Below are 14,150 nucleotides of genomic sequence, written 5' to 3' on the forward strand. Positions count from 1 at the left end.
ATTTAATCATTAGCAACAGACAGTGCCTAATACTGAATTATAAACACGTGTTGACAACTGGGCCAACCTAGGTTAATGTTTATGTAATAATAGAAGGAAGAGGCCCCGGTTTCGGTTCCAAGAATTGGAGGACAGGCAATCACGCCTCCACTTTCCTGCCTTGGGAATGAAGGATATCTGTTTCTGCTTCTGTTTGCTCCCTCATTTGTCACAAGCATTTTATTGCATAGCTGCTCTCTGGCTGACACTATACTGGGTTATAGCTGGATGCAGCATGAACGATATGGAAATAATACCTATCTTAAACGAGTTTAAATTCCCAGGAGAAAGATGGCAAGGAGACGACAATTGTAAAGCACCGCGATCAGTTCTGTAGGTTCACAGTAGAACCACCTTACCCATTATGTGGATGAGATTAAAGAAGGCATTCCCTGATACGGGGATTACAGGCATTTCCAGCGCAGACAGGAACCATTATGCTAAGATCTCAGAGGTGGCAGGGTCCAGCACTGATACCAACTGTTTTAAGTGAAAATAGCAGGTGGCAGACAGAGAAGCTTGGGAACTGAAGATGGCTCCTAAAATGGATCTGACTAAGAGGATGTCAAAATCATCAGCGGCTTTGTTAAGACCGAAGCTTTCCCATTTCATAACGTGGCATGATGACTTCCCAGAGAAGCATAGCTAAGATGGAGACACTCACCCATCGCTCTAGGTGTAAATTTTCCCCAGCTGCCTGGAGAAACTACATCTCGACCCCACCCCCCACCTCCCTAGCTATGGCCGAAATCCTTTTAACCCTGACATTTCCTCTGGGGGGACCTGAACAAGCCAATAGCTTCTTCCTTTTGAGAGGCCCTTCAAAAATCTAAGCATTTTTTTTTCTTATCCGAAGACGCCTTCCTTCTTTCCAGATCTCCCCCAGGTCCGTAATCAGAAAGTAGATAATGATTACTTGTTGACGAATGACTCACAGAAGGTGTTGCCTAAAGAAAACATCTCCTGAGCCCATACTCACCGTGTGCCTACAGTGAAGGAGGGAAAAACAAGTAGAGAATCTGTGTGATTCTAAGCCTGACGAAGTTTTCGGTTTATTTTACTATTACTCTCATTTATTTATTTTTAAGAAAATCCCTTTTACTGTTCAGAAGTGACCCTCCCCTTCTCTTCTGAAGACGTGTCTCCTCCAAACTACAAGTCCCACAAGGCTCAGCGCCAACAGTCACCATCTTGACACACCTTAGCGCGCATGTCGGCGGCAGAGAGAGCGTTTGGGGAGAAGAAGCCCCTCCTCATTGTAGTTCATTGGCCAAAGGTGCCAGCAGCGGGCTCAGCGGTTGGCTACTGCTCCCGCCCGTTCACCGCGTCGATCGGGGTCAGAGTGCGCGGAGGTGAGTCGGTGTGTTGTGGACTCGTGGTGCTGGCTGCCGCTGTTGAGGCGGCCTGGAAAGGGCTGTGGGGAGCGGGCGGAGCTGGCTCTGCTTCTGCCTGGTCAGCGCCGCAGGCGGCGCGGGCCGTGCCCGCTGCCGTCAACTGCTCCAACCGCCTGCTGAGGCCGAGGGAGACGTCGGGGCCTGCACCTGGAGAGAGCCTGCCGCGCTGGCCCGGAGGAGGGGGCGTTGCCATGGCGACAGCCTCTCCGGCAGCTGACGGGGGGCGGGGGCGGCCCTGGGAAGGAGGGCTGGTCTCCTGGCCCCCTGCCCCTCCCCTTACGCTCCCTTGGACCTGGATGGGCCCGAACTGGGGGCAACACCCTGGGGTGGGTGAGATTGAGAGGGCCCCTAGCTTGGGCCCTGGCTAATGCATGTGGGGTGTGGGTCGTGGCGCGCACACCTCACGCAGCCTGGAATACTGGCCCGTGTGCTCACCCTGGATGCATGTTCTAACTTGGGGAAGGGGAGCTGGGGGTGGAGCTGGGCTTTACGAGATAGGTGGGATGAGTTGATGAAGGGGCCTAATTTGAGATTACTGGAGAAGAAGGGAGATTTGACCAGAGAAAATAGAAATTAAGGAATTAGTAGATATATAGAGTACCCCCTCCGCATCCCAGAACACACGTTAGCACTTTACTTCCTTGTAAGTCCCAAGCTATGGGTAATGATGGTGGTCAGAATGAAGAAAGGGCCTTAATCTGGGTAGTTTTTTTGTATGCCTTTATTGCAAATGGCCCAGCAACAGGTGTTTTCTTAAAACAAAGCATGACTTGGGATGTTGGATGTTGACCTGGAAGATGCTGGATATGGGGCCCCTCATCTGAGGATAAGGATTTTGCAATGACTAGGACCAACAATTGTCTGTGACCATTTTTATGCATGTATTTGCTAGTGCGTTTCATCGGTTTTCCAGTGTTAAGGGCAGCGAAACATGAATCCCATTGGCTAAAGACTATACTCTATTTGACTGTAGTAGGTTGTGATTGGCTGAATGATTTTTGACTGTGGGGTTTGTACCAGAAACTGGCTTCATCAAATTCAGCTTTATTCTGACTTTATCATACACAGTAGACCTTGTTTTAGTGGGCTCGTTCTTGGACCTTAAGTATATTATACTTGAATCCCCCACCATTTAAAAGCCAATTTATAAACAGTGACGTGGAGTGTGACTCCACTAATGTGTGCCTGTGATCTTGGTTAGAAAGCCACTTGGCTGATGGTCGGCAGGTCCTGGGTGGGGGAAGGGAGCTGCCGGGAGGTGATTGATAAGGCTCCTTATGGATTCTGTGGTGCTTCACTGGAGCTCAGAGCACTTTGGCAACTTAAGCACTCCAAATTAAAAGCTCATTAACAATTCCTGCCCCAAGATCATGCAGATAATCAGCTAGTTAGGTCATAGAGCTTGCCTAAGAGCTCTCCCTCAAACTTGAAATTTCCAGATAGAAGTGCTTTGATTCCATTTCATTTTTGGAAAGTTTACTCTGGTATGGGATAAGGTGGGGAGGGATCAGGAGAGAATCGAGTCTTAAGTGTGTGGAATGGCAGACAGGAATATGTTGGCTCCAATCAATAGATGTTTGTGCACAGGGTTTCACTGTCTTAAAAGATCATGTCTGTGATTTCTTGTCCTGAAGAATATCTGAAGTAGGTGATAAATATGATAGATATTCCTTGATACTTTTAAAAAATTGTTATTTTTTAGATGGTCTTGATGTGTAGCCCTAGTTGGCCCCACCTATGCTTAGCTTCCTTGATGTGTTGATTTGGGATTTGGCTAGCTTGACTTTCTTAGAATTTGAGGCTGACTTGGAAGTATTTTGAAAGTATTTTGAAAGTATTTCATGATCTGTGTTTCTATTCCAGTTACTGCTTATAGGTTTGTAGCAATGAACCCTTCTCTTCGGTCTTGGCTCAGCCCCAGTTCCTGAGTTCTGAATACTGCTAGCCTTGTGTCCTTGTTTGATAGAATTCTGAAATTATCCAGTGAGCCATCGCTTCATGACCATCTTTCTTAGTTGAGGCTCAGATATTATGAATATTTGTTATTTCTAGAAAATAAACTTCTTTAGGAAGAACAATATACCAGAGAACATGTGAAATTCATAATTCATATATATATACACACACCCATATATATGTGTGTTATACACGTATATATACATATATACATGCATACATATATACATATATATGGGTATATTTTATATATATCAGTCAATAGCATCTGAAAGGTCTGTAGTACCATTGTCTTTATATATTCCAAAGTTTGAATTCATTATGAGTTTGAGAGTGACCCTTAATGAGAATTTAAACCCTTGAATTGATATATACCTGTTGCAGAGATATGTGTTTGTCCACAGCATTGGGGCTTTCCAGCTCTCACAGACCCTTCAGCGTCTCCAGCTGCCAGTCTTGGCATCTTCGAAGTAAGGAGAGGTGAGAATCCTGTTGCATGATCTCGTTTGGTGTCTGACTGTTTGGGTGTGGTGGGTACATGATGGGGCCTGGTGCAGATTGCATTTTTCTGTAGCTTCTGATAAAGTAGCATGTGCTCAAGTTTCCTGCAACTGAAGTCGACCACAATCTTTAGAGTAAGAGTTGGATATGAATGATCTAGACTTTAGACTTTCCAGTTCTGTCATGATTTGTTGTTTTGTTTTGTTTTGTTTTTTTTCTCAGTACTGGGGAATATACCTCAGTACCAGGACCTTGCAACGTGCTAGGCAAGCATGCCATCACTGAACAAAATTCCTAGTCTTTCTCCCCTCTCTCTCCCTCCCTCTCTTCTTCCTCTCTCTCCCTCCTTCTCTCTCTCTCTCTCTCTCTCTCTCTCTCCTTTTTTAAAATTTATATTTGATCTTAACTAAATTGACCATACTGGCCTCAGACTGGTGATGCTCCTGTGTCAGACTCCGCCTGGTAGCTGGATTATAAGCATGGACTACCGTGCCTAGCCTTGATTTCTTTGATAGACACCTCATGAGTACCTCACCTTTAGGGTAATTGAGTATCTCTGGAATAGCCCTATATTTTGAGACATATTCATTTTAGTTCAACTGTAAGACCACCTCACGTGTGGCTCTTGTGATATATTTGAGTTTGAGTTGTGTGTCACCTTTGAGCGAATGGCTGGTGAGTTCCCACCTCCTTCCACCTGAACTTAGTAAAAAGGTGGAATTGGGAGTCATTTGTTCAATAACTAGGACCCAGACATTTTGCTAGTTGCTCGGATTACAGTAGTAAACTGGACTGCCCATGATATTAAAAAACTTTCAGATCCATAGGAGAGACCAATAGTAATGCAACAGTTATGATACACCCAATAGTACTAAAGAAAGGGACCTAGGTTGTCTGGGTCTACGGGAGTGACCCTAACCTGGGCTTGTAGACTCTGGGATGGCTTCTCAGAGGAATCAGCCTCCTTACTTAGAATTAAACACTTGAGGGACCAAGTGTCAGAGCTTTGTTGAGTTTGAGGTAGGTCAGTGTAATTGAAAGGCAGATGGGGAGTGAAGCAGGAAAGGTGAGCAGAGGCTTGGGCCATAGAAACTGTTTAGACGGTGCTGGGAGGTGGGCAGGTTGGGGCAGTTAAAAAGACTAAAGGTTAGCAAGCTTTTCTAGAAAGGACAGGAATAGATATTGAGGCTTTGTGACTCCTTTACAGCTGTACAGCTTGTAGCGAGCTTTTCAGCAGCTGTGGATGCTGTGAAAGTGGAAATGACTGTGTTCTAGTAAAACTTTATTTATAAAAGTGGGTTGCAGCCGGATTTGGCCCATGAACCATAGTTTGCCTACCTCTAAATTAGAACAGTAAGAAGCCACTGAAAGATTGTAAGCAGCTCCGGGTGGTGGTGTACTCCTGTATTTAGGAGGACTGCTAATTCATTCAAGGCAAGCCTATGTTGCAAAGCAAAACAGTAAGAAAAAGGAAAAAAAATGAAGATTATAATTAGGAGTTTTGTGTTGTAGAAAACTTGTTTCGCTATCAGTATGAAGAATGGATTGAAGGGGCAGATAAAACTGGAAGCAGAGAGAACAGTCAAGAGTTGGGGGTAGCAGTTTTTTCCCCTTATGGTTAGTTTTGTGGTCCTTAAGGACCATATCAAGTATAATTGAACTCGTGTGTGTGTGTGTGTGTGTGTTAGTGTTAGTATTAATTCTCTTTACTAATTTCATGTCTTTCTAATGACACTTAAAAGGTGTTTACTAGAGAATTTCTTGGAAATGCTACCCAGCTACTATTGCACAGATTGCAAAAGAGAGAGTCAGCATACAGTGAATTAAAATGTTTTTGGAAACTTCTGTTGAAAGAGGTATGGCTTGAATGGAACCCTTGGAGGGATCTTCATTTTAGGGATCCTTGCTTAATAGCTTGCATTACTTGAGCTGTATGCACAGAAACTGATCTGCGTTCCTAAGCTTTCTAGGCAGTTGTCCTCATTCTGTATTGGTCTGTTCTTACCTGGCCTGTAGCAGATTGATAACCCATGCCTGATTTTGGAAATGTCTGCAAGATCAACTGTGATGGTGTGTCTCAAGCAGGAAGCCAATAAATTTGTTTGTTGAGTGTGGAAAGTTTACAGTCAGAATGCCACTCTGTTTCCCTCGTTCTTCCTCTTTTGTGAGCCCCAGCGTACTTGCAGTGATGGAGGGAAGCCTACAGATTTTTGATAGTGGTGTTTCTGTGATCTTGGTCAAGCCACTTACCTCTCTGAGTTTCACTTTGCTGTCTAAAATGGAGATAGTAGGATTTAATAGCACTGTTTAAAGGCTTTAATGATGTAGAGGAAACTCTTAGTAGTGCATTAATACTGTTTTTTTTTCTTTGTTTTAATTTTTAGACAGGCTCTCACTATGAGAATTCTCTATGTAGACTAGGCTAGCTTCGATCTCCTAGAGATCTGTCTGCCTCTGCCTCCCAAGTGCCAGGATTAAAGGCGGGTGCTACTACTAATATTCTGCCCAAAAGCAGGAAGTAGTTGGCTGATAGGAGTTTTGGCTTCTTAAGCTTTGTGCTTGCACAGTTTCCTTGTGTCCACATGGTAAAAACTCAGCCGATCTACAGGAGGCAGCTATAACTAAAGCAAGGCATGAGTTTTCACTGTGGAAAATTCGCACATCGTAGGAGTTCCATAGACCACATGCCATGAATAAAGTGTGGAGCTTTAGGATTAAGCAGCATCCCAAGACTCACCCTCGTTACTAACCTTCCTCCCTCTTCGGGATCATTTATTGGTGTTGCCACAGTACTGACCCTGCATCTTTGTGAAGTGCCTCTTGAGTGATTTTGTTACTTTTCTGTCCCACTCAGGGAAATAAGCCATGTGGTCTGTTTTGGTTTTCTTGCTACCAAAGAAGGTTAAATTGAGTTGCCCAAGATCACAGTGTAAGGGACTGTTAAAGCTAGTGCAGACTTGCCTCCAGATGAAATTGTGCAAGTTGATTGCTGTGATTTCTCTTCCCTTGAGCGAGAGATGCATAGTCATTGTAGAGTGTGTTGATGCTCCATCCATTCTGCTAGACTTTATTTGAATCCTGCTTTATTTATTTGGTTCTGTTGGGTTTTAATTGATGATTTTGAGGGCCAGACCTGTTGGGAAGCAGATTCCCTTTGGGTTGTTGTTTTAGCTTCTTCCTCCTTTGGGGTCCATTCCTTGGGGAGCCTTGGGTTAGAAGGGATTGCTTTGATATGTTCAAAATTGTGCCTTGTGCCCCACAGCTACAGGTAAAATCAAAAGGCAGATAATTTATGGGAGTGTCAAAGCTGGCCGCTGGCACCTTAGAAGGCCATTAGTATGCCTGTTCAGACCCTCTGTGTCCTTGCGATTGATTCCTTTTTGCATGAGTCTGATTTGGGAAGCTGTAGATCTGTGTGTAGTGATTGGATGTGACAGTCCAAACACCGGACCCTAAATTAATCCTTTTAATAGTATTCCGGCACCAAGGCAATATTCTCTCTCTCTCCCCCCTCCCTTTCTCTCTCTCTCCTTCACTCCCTCTCTCTTCCTCCCTCCCTCTCTCTCCCTCCCTCTCTCTTTTCCTCCCTCCCTCTCTCTCTCCCTCCCTCTCTCTGAGTAAGAATGTTTGAGCTGTGAGAATGGCAGAAAGGAAAGAAGGGGTGGAAGGAAGCTAGCTAGCTTTGTTTGGCTGTGCTCTGTCTAGCATGTTCTACTTCTGGAGTAGTTGGCACCATGACTTTGGGGATATGATTCATTTAGCAAGTCTTCACTTTCTTAATTGTGCCCGATTATGTGCTGGGAGTAAAAGAAATGAATAAAATATAGTTGTTGCTTTTAAGAAACCAACTCTGTTTCCAGATTTCTAGAACTCATGTATCATTTAGATTAAAACACAGTGCTCCTCTTTGAAGCTGTGTGACAATCTGAAATGCATGAAAGTGCCTAACAAGAAAATAAAGAGTTACAAGATATGCTTTTGTGCACACATGGATGCCTCTTTTTACATGCACATGCGTGCAGAGCTCTGTTGCTACCTCTGTCCTTCCTCACGGAGTCTTTGAAAATTGTTAGTAGCAGAGGAGACAGGTACTTAGTGTCAGCATCTGTTGAGATGATAAGTCATGACGTTAGAATAAACTGTGCTACTGGGTCACATGGAAACCATTGACTTTATCATGGGGTGTCAGAGAAATATACAAAAGGGTGGGGTTTAGCTGGGTTTCAAAGAAAGTGTTAATTTGCTGGTGAAAAATAGCAGTGCTTTCCAGAGTAGAGGGAGCAGCATTTGCCAAGACCCAAATTTGTAGAAGGAAGCACTGCATTTGGGGACTTGAGCAAGAGCTGACTGTACCTCTACCTCCTTAGAGTTTCTCACTCTGTAAGGTGGGGAGAGTCACACCTCTGGGCTTGTGTATGGGAAGAGGCTCGGAGGTCCTTATACTGTACTGCAGTTATTTTAATTCAAGGTGCCCCTAACTGTCGCTGCTTTGTGCTCAAGCTGAAGTGTATTTTTATTATTATTATTATTTTTTTTTTTTGAGACAGGGTTTCTCCATGTAGCTCTGGCTGTCCTGGAACTTGCTCTGTAGACCAGGCTGGCCTTTAGAGATCCACCTGCCTTTGCCTCCTGAGTGCTGGGATTAAAGGCATATGCCTGACTGAAGTGTATTTTTTAAAAAATAAACACCTCTCTCTCCATGTACACACACAAAATCTGGATGGTTTATATTTCTTTATTGCTCAAGGCTAAGTTATATTTTTCTTAAAAATCCCACCTTACCTCAGAGAACTAATTGAAGGTGATATGAATTATTAGTGTTGTGAAATCAGGTAGGGACATGAGCCACTGAGCGTGGAAAAGGAAAGTAGAGCCCCAGTTTCCTTGTGTATAAGATAGGAATGCAGTTACTATTTTACATGATGGTTAGAGGATTAAATGAGGCAAAATATGTAACTTACTAGCACAGTGCCTGACTTATAATAGGTTTTCATTTTTCTTTCTTTGTTCTCATGTGTTGACAATAACTTCCTTTTACTGAGCCTGTACTAGTGTGTTGTCTTGAGCTGCTAAGATGGCTGATTGATGGCATCAGAACTTGTGTTCCTGACAGCTTTTGATGACATCAGCACTGCTGGTGATTTGGGATTAGCAGCTGTTCCTGATGTCAGAGAGCTCTGCTAGCCCTGTCTGGAAGCAGCAGTGACTGTGGCTATAGGCCAGGCAGAGATGGGGTGTTGAGAGGAGAGTGTACCATTGAGATGAGGACCCTATTAGAGTTTGTGCTGCTTCCTTCCCATCCTGGAGCTATCAGAAAGTGGTGCAATTGTTAGGAGCTGACACTTGTTAAGTGTAGCCATTAGCAAACTAACCGGAGTGCTTGGGCTCTTTTTTATGTGAGAGTGCAGAGAAGCTTGAGTTTGAGACCTGCTTCCTGCATTGGAACGCGCAGCACTCTGGAACTCTGACGTTGAACTCTTGGGTTGGTTATTTCTCTTCCTCTCCCCTCTTCCCCCCTTCCCTCCTTTCCTTTTTTTTGTTTGAGACAGGGCTCACTATGCAACCCTAGCTGACCTCCAGTTCACAGAGATCTGCCTTCCTCTAACTCTGCATGCTGAGATAAAAGGTCTGCACCACCATGCCTGGCTATTTCTCTTTCTTGCCTAGTGAGTCTTGGGTTACCTTTCCTCTTTCTGGCTTCTCCCTGGCTGGCTGGCTTGTGTTTGCTTCTTAAGGTTTCTTCCTTGTTGATTTTCACAGAAGTGCTCTGGCAGTAAAGGTGTATTTGATTGAGTAGTATCACTTTTGGTTTGCTTTTTGTTTTTTCCAAGAAAGGGTTTCTTTGTGTAGCCTTGGCTGTCTTGGAACTCACTTTGTAGACCAGGCTGGCGTCGAACTCAGAGATCCACCTGCCTCCTGCATTCTGGGATTAAAGGCGTGTTCTACCAACACTCACAGTAGTATGACTTTTGAAGTCATGAAGTTTATTTACATGTTTCTCGGGCTATTTTTAGCTGCATGGGACCAAATAGGTTCCAGACAGGTATCTTTGTTGTTTCTATGACTTGGGTACTTGAGTATAATTGCTAAGTCATCCTAGCATAACATAATGTCTTTTCCAGGAGTGGGAAGCTAAGGCTGAGTGGCCCAGGCTTTTGAGTGAGGTGAACTTAGTACTGTGGAATTTCTTTGGAATATAGTTTCTGCTCACAACTGGTTTTGAATGGTGTGTGTTGGATCCAGGGATGGCATAGACCCGTGTGCTCCCAGAAGTTTCAAGTGTGTGTGGCTGAGGAGGTGGAGTGTCAGGAGACAACATTTTCTGATGGACTCCTCAGGTTGTCCTATCTGAAGCTTCCCCTAGCCAGTGTGTGGATGTTGAAGAATGACTCCCTCTCTCCCTCCCTTCCCTTTCCAGTAATGGAGGCTATAAAATGTCTATTTACCCAAGACACCAGAACGACTCCTCTGTGGTTCCACTAATCTGGTGATTTGGTGCTTCCTTGGTCTCTCAGGTAAATACAGATTGAGTCTTTTTATAAAGGCATATTATTTCCCTCATTAAATGTGTGTCTTGGCACATGTGTTATTTACCTGATAGACAGTAATGGCTGCAGAGGAACCATTGGTGTCTGTTGTGTAAATACTCTGCACAGAGACCGTCCTCCAGGGGCTGTGGCACAGGCCTGTTTCTCCAAATCGGACTGGCCTCAGGGCAGTCCCTATTTACCCCTCCCTGTCCCTGTTGGGGAGCTGAGCCCTTCATTTGGAGATGAAAGTCATTTATTTTTTTCTTTTACTGTGGCCTGTTTACTACTTTTAATTTGCTAGAAGGAAAGGGTGTTTGAGAATAAATGTGAATAAATCTTGTTCTCTAATAAAAAATATGTTATGCAGAAATATAGAGAGTCATAGATTGTTTGAGTTCTTCACCTCAACCAGATTCCAAAGTCCCAGTTGATATTGGAGCTACAGACTTAAATTCTGCACACTTGTAGCAAAGTATAAAGACATCAATGGAAAAGAAACCTCAAGCTGCTAACACAGGCAAGAGCAGGTGGTTTACTGTTGAAGGAATCACCAGGCGTTTCCTGAGAGGGCTGTGTGAGGCCAGAGTGACAGTTCAAAATGGCACTGATGGTAGCTTTTCCAGTTGAGACTCAGTGGCATTGAGGGCCCCTGAACTCAGGCACCTGTCCTGTACCTGGAGTTTTGAAGGTGTTTAAAATAACAAAAGTTTGAAACAACCCGAATTTACATAAAAATCAGAAGTGCAATACAAAGATTTCTTTTCTGAACCATTTGAGAATTAAGGTCCTCCTGAACTTATGTCCTATTATTAAGGATACTTGATGTGTATTTTCTACAAGCAGGCCCTTTTCTTACCTAACTGCAACTATCAAAATTAAATGATTCACATCGATATGTTAACTTCTATCTAGACAACAAATCCCATTCAAGTTTTGTTGATTGTCCCAGGAATGTTCTTAGTAAAGCAAAAGGGTGTGGTTGATCACTGGTTTATGTTGACTGGCGTTTTCTGTCCTGCCCAGTTCCTGCAGTCGTTTAGTCCCAAAGAAATCACACGGAGGTCTACATGAGCTATAAACTGATTGGCCCATTAGCTCAGGCTTCTTATTAACTCTTACAACTTATATTAGCCCATTATTTTGTCTGTGTTAGCCACGTGGCTCAGTACCTTATTTGGCAGAGCAGTCACATCTTGCTTCTTCTGTGGATGGACCAGGACTGCAGACTAGGACCTCCTTCCCAGAATTCTCCTGTTCTCATTGCCCTGCCTCTACTTTGTGTCTGGTTGTCCTGCCTATACTTCCTGCCTGGCTACTGGCCAATCAGTGTTTATTTAAAATATAATTGACAGGATACAGACCATTGTCCCACACCAGGTTTACATCAAGTTATCAAGTCTGTAGTCTCCTTTAGACTTTCCTTGGTATATTTTCCTTGACACACATAACTTTGATATTTTTGAAGATTATGGACTGGTTATTGGATGTATTGTTCCTCTGTTAGGGTTTGTCTGATACTTTCTTACACTTGGGCTCATATTATTCTTCTTCAGCAGGATATCAGAAATGATCCTTTGTTCTCATTTCATCTTGTCAAGTAACATGTGATTTTGATTTATCCCATTATTGATGCCTTTTGTTTGGGAGGGACAGGGTCTCATGATGTAACTCTGGCTGACCTGTATCTCACTGTGTACAAAGCTGGCCTTGTATTCCTGTCTCAGCCTCCTGAGTGCTGGGATTAAAGTTGTGTGCTGCCACAACTAGCAGTGATGCTTATTTTGACCAGTTGTGTAAGATGATGTCTGCTCATCTTTTCTATTATAAAATTCCTTCTTATTGTAATTAATAAGGGTTCTGTTTTAATTGGATTTATTAAATCTTTATGAACTCATGGTTTTCTGGCTTATTCATTACATTATAATCCATCTCCATCATTCTTTTTTGACCAACAGAGGAGTCCTCTCAAGGTAGCTTTTGAGTCCCTTTGATATGTTTCTATTATTCTTTGAGCATTCGCTTCCTTTCTTATAGGATATCTTAGGCTCATCTTGTAAGTTTCTTGCCATTTCTCCAAGAAGCTCTGGTTCTTTTAGTGGACAGTTGTGTATGGAAGGCGCTTGTGTGCTAAGTGTGCTCATTGTTGTTAACTCATCCTTAGTCAATGCCTACAGTGTGAATTTATATCTATTTGTGTGTGTATAATCGTACTTTTGTTTTGTTTTGAGACAGGGTTTCTCTGTAGTTATAGCTGCCTGGAACTCCCTCTCTACAGCAGTCTGGCCTCCAACCCGCAGAGATCCACCTGCCTCTGCTTCCTAAGTGCTGGTATTAAAGGTGTGCACCGCCACCACCTGGCTGTTATCATACTTTTATTTATATCTACATTTACATATCCATGTTCACCACAGCTATACCAGAAATCATGAATTGAATTCAAATTCCAAACAACACCACAGGTTTGGTTTCCATTATCCTTAATAGATGCACTTTGCTTCTCCTTTTCGTATGTAACTATTGTGGTGTTACTGGCTCTTTACCCCTCCCTCAACAATAACTTGTTTCTCTCTTTTTTAAAAAATATTTATTTATTTATTATGTATATAATATTCTGTCTGTGTGTATGTCTGCAGGACAGAAGAAGGCACCAGATCTCATTACAGATGGTTGTGAGCCACCATGTGGTTGCTGGGAATTGAACTCAGGACCTTTGGAAGAGCAGGCAATGCTCTTAACCTCTGAGCCATCTCTCCAGCCCAACAATAGCTTGTTTATCTTGTGTGTAAATCTCAATAAATTCCTTTTGTCATGAGTGTTCTCTGTGCCTGCCCTTGGCTTTGACATGGTACAGTCAACCTTGCCACCTCTGCATGGATGCCCTTCTCACCTGCCTTGGCTCTTATCCTTCATTTCAAACCCTCTGTTCTCCCAACTCCAACTGATACAGATACTTCTTTGTTGCATTTAATGGTCTTAGAATTGAATTTTTAAAAAGGGAAAAGGAAGCATTGCCTTCTGTTCTTTGACTTGATCTGATTTTGGTTGTTAGGAAGGCAATTTGGAATCCAGTTAGTGTTGACATGTGGAGGCTGACCTCCTAATATCTACATTATTTTTACATATATGGCTGTTTTGCTTGCCTGCATGTATATCTGGGTACCGTGTGCATGCAGTGTCTGCAAAGGCCAGAAGAGGGCATCCAATGCCCTGGGACTGGAGCTACAGCTTGTGAGCCACCATGTGGATGCTGGGAATCAAACTTAGGTGCTCTGGAAGAGCAGCCATCTCTCCAGTCTATTCTTAAGACTTCATTCAAGTGGATGAAGTCAAATGAGAAAACAAAGCTTGTAAGAAAGAAGGCCCTCTGGCTATCAGTGTGTTGTCCAAGGGAGGGGATAGGGTATGTATACTGTGCCCTTTAGGAGGCCTAGAGAATTATAGGGATGTTGGAGGTAACTCTGTAAGCATTATTAACCAAGGGAAGAGCCACCTTCATAGCTGTAGTAATGATAGTAAGCTAATACTTTCTGATCTTATATATGCTAGGTACTGCTCTTGATGTTTTACTTCTGTTCTCATTCCATTCTCACTTTAGAAGTAGATACTATTATTATTATTGTTATTATCATTTTACAGGCAGGGAATTGAAGAACAGAGTGTGCCCATGATGCCATGGCTAGTAAGTGCTGAACAGGAAATCTTTGTTAGTCAAGACTATTGCCTGGCCGGG

The 14,150-nt window shown here is 43.3% G+C and overlaps 1 protein-coding gene across 2 annotated transcripts in view; it reads left to right on the forward strand.

The window, feature by feature from the left end:
* Positions 1 to 1,390: 1,390 nt before the first annotated feature.
* The window catches only part of Eri3 (ERI1 exoribonuclease family member 3), a 134,507-nt gene continuing 121,747 nt past the window's right edge, over positions 1,391 to 14,150 (forward strand). For both annotated transcript variants that reach the window (XM_005370039.3, XM_026777486.1), the window contains exons 1-2: positions 1,391 to 1,759; positions 3,794 to 3,869. In XM_005370039.3, the coding sequence (XP_005370096.1) occupies positions 1,625 to 1,759; positions 3,794 to 3,869 (211 nt within the window). In that variant the 5' untranslated portion in view covers positions 1,391 to 1,624. The remainder of the gene's footprint in view (positions 1,760 to 3,793; positions 3,870 to 14,150) is intronic.

The sequence above is a fragment of the Microtus ochrogaster genome, unplaced genomic scaffold (assembly GCF_000317375.1).
Source record: "Microtus ochrogaster isolate Prairie Vole_2 unplaced genomic scaffold, MicOch1.0 UNK69, whole genome shotgun sequence".
Lineage (NCBI taxonomy): Eukaryota > Metazoa > Chordata > Mammalia > Rodentia > Cricetidae > Microtus > Microtus ochrogaster.